General features: G+C 18.2%; 1 protein-coding gene across 1 annotated transcript, besides 1 other annotated feature; it reads right to left on the bottom strand. All coding sequences in view use genetic code 6, as the record gives it.

Annotated features, from left to right (window-relative positions):
• Positions 1–1181: 1181 nt before the first annotated feature.
• Positions 1182–2652, bottom strand: IMG5_192880 (hypothetical protein). The gene is made up of 2 exons (XM_004025036.1): positions 1405–2652; positions 1182–1348 (listed from the first exon to the last, which is right to left on the bottom strand). The coding sequence occupies exons 1-2, from the start codon at positions 2287–2289 to the stop codon at positions 1313–1315; spliced, it is 921 nt and encodes a 306-aa protein (XP_004025085.1). The 5' UTR covers positions 2290–2652; the 3' UTR covers positions 1182–1312.
• Positions 1362–1396: a microsatellite.
• Positions 2653–2925: the final 273 nt, after the last annotated feature.

Below are 2925 nucleotides of genomic sequence, written 5' to 3'. Positions count from 1 at the left end.
TACTAATTTATGTGAAAGAGGGCATAAAAATGATTTAAATTAATAAAGTTAAAACTTAAATAATAATCATAAATTATAAAATTAATATTAATACATATAAAATGGCAATTATTTAAGAAAAAAATAAAAAAATTATATATAAAAAAATTAAATTTATATATAAATTTAATTAATATTTTATTTATTCTTAAGAATTTTTATAATAATAAAAGTATCTATTAATAATTTTTTTAATTATTTCATTTATCTTATACAAATAAAAATATATTAGTTTTTTATAAAAAATAAAATCATAAAAATTCATTTGTTTTTATAATTTTTTATATAAAACCAAGCCGATTTTGAAATGTAATTTATAATATGAAATTATATAAGTCAACATACACTTTAATTTGATTCAATATTAATTATATTTTAAATTATTTATTTTGGAACAGAAAAAAAGTCTTTGAGTTTTAAGAATAGATAAAATAAAGATATTTCTAAACAAGAACATAGTAAATGATAATTTTATTATAATAAAAAATACTATTTATTTATCGCTTTTATTTTATAAAAATACAATTTATTTATTTGTAAAAAAATAAAATATATATATATTGTTAATTAATATAAAAATATAGTATAAAATAGTTATTCAAATTAATTATAATTTAATCAAATTTAATATATATTATTATTTTTATATTAAAATAAAATTAAAATTTAAAAAAAAAAAATAATATTTTTTTTTTATTTTTTTAATTAATAAATAAAATAAGATTTCTTAAATTAAATATTTTTTATATATTTATATATTATATATTTTCCTTAATTTTATTTTTTTTATTTTCAATTTTTAAAAAATTATTAATTAATTTATAAATAATTTTTATTATTAAATGATTCTGAAACCTGAAATTATAATATATAAGTTGCTTATTAGCGTTCAAAATATTTAAAATACAAAAATTAATATATTATATAAATAATAATAAATAGATATTTTAAAATAATATATATTGATTTTAAAAATACCTTACAAAGATAGTATATGCCACTTTCCATAGTTATAAATTCATTTAAAGTCAGATTCTATTTTAAATAAAATATTTATAATTATGTGCTGCAAATATTTTGATAATAAATAAATACCCAAATTACAAAATAAAAAATTGGTTTCAAAGTATAAAATAATTTTTATCAATTCTAAAATTTTATATTGTTTTGATAATTAAACAAAATATAAAAAAAAAAATTAAATTAAATTTGATATTTTAATATGTTTTAGATTATAAAATATTTTTTTTTTAAAAAAAAAAATTATAATGATTCATTCACTATTTATTGCCATTTATTTAGTAACGAACTAAAAAAATAATAAAAAAATGTAAAATAAAAAAAATGAAAAACAAAATAATTTACAAATGCTCCATCTAATCCCATTTCAACATTTCTTACTACATAAATAGGAATTTTACTAAAAATATTTTTCAAATAAGGTCTATTATCAATATATTCTTTCATAAATTATTTTCTATTTTTTAATAAATAAGGAAGAATAGCGATTGTCATTGAACCGACTAAATAAATTCCAGAATAAGAAAGAGTTCTAATAGCAATATCTCCAATGGCATTTTCATAAATACTAATAAATAGTTTTACAACTTCATGACAAATTTAATCTTCTTCATTAACTCCATATTAGATAATTCTATGAGAAGGAAAATGAGCAGTTTCTCTTTCTTTAGAATCACTTGAATGTACTTTTTTAAGATAATTATCAAGATCAAAGAGATTTTCACCTTCATTATTTTCACAGACTAATTCAGCATCTGGGTATTTTAATTTAAAGAATTAATACATGAAAGGAATACATGGTCCTGCGAAAACATATTCTAAAGCAATAGCAGTTTTATCATTATGATACTACAACAGAAATTCATGGAATTCTTATTAAAGTTATGTAACTGCAGGAAAACTACAATGACCACCTTCTCCAGGCCAAACCTAATATACATATTCATCTGATCCTTAGTATTTTTGATGAGGAACTATCATTGAAACTCCAAGTCCTGTTCCTGGTCCACATACACTTTTTATTTTGTTATTAATTGGTTATGCATCATTTATTTATATTAGCTCTGTTTCGTTTAAATTAAGACAAGCATATGAGGCTATTTCGAAATCATTAAAAAGTTGAAATTTTTTCATATTAAATTATTTGGCAAGATCGTTTCCTAATTTATATATATATTTATTTATAGGGAATTTTTATTTTACCTACTATTTTTGGCCAGTGAGGAGCATTAGTGACACGATTTTCGTTGTTTAATACAGCTCCAGCCATTCCTACTCCTGCAAATTAAGGCCAATCCTTTTCTGAGATTCCTTCTAAAAATTCAGCTATGGCGTCTGCAAAAGAATTATATGCTGCTGTTTTCATTGATTACTGACTTCTTTATTAATGTTGGAAAGTTAGATGATTTTATAAAAAAAACTAATTTAAATCTTATATTCGTACCTCCTATATCCCCTAATAATGCTGTGTATTGTTTTTGTGGTTCTCCAGATTTTCTTAATACACCACCTTCTGATGCTATTTATTTATTACATTTCATACTATATTTAGGACCTTAAGTTGAATGAATAGCACTGTTGTGATGATAAGCTTATTCTTTATTAGAATCTGCTTTATGGAATTACAATAGTTAAGATAAAATTGATATCATTTTTTTTTTTTTAATATATATATTTTTTATTATAATAAATTATATATATAAATAATTTTATTTAAATTTCTTCTTTTTGAAATTTAATTTATATTTTAAAATAAATCTAAAATAAAATTATTTATTTTTATGCGAATTTAATGATTAATTTTATGTACTTATCATACGCATTTTTTTTAATAATCTATTATATAATATTTATTGTAATTATTGT

Source organism: Ichthyophthirius multifiliis, assembly GCF_000220395.1.
Source record: "Ichthyophthirius multifiliis unplaced genomic scaffold scaff_1120509251385, whole genome shotgun sequence".
Classification (NCBI taxonomy): domain Eukaryota; phylum Ciliophora; class Oligohymenophorea; order Hymenostomatida; genus Ichthyophthirius; species Ichthyophthirius multifiliis.
The sequence above is the reverse complement of the archived record's forward strand: the minus strand, read 5'-3'. Positions and strand labels throughout refer to the sequence as shown.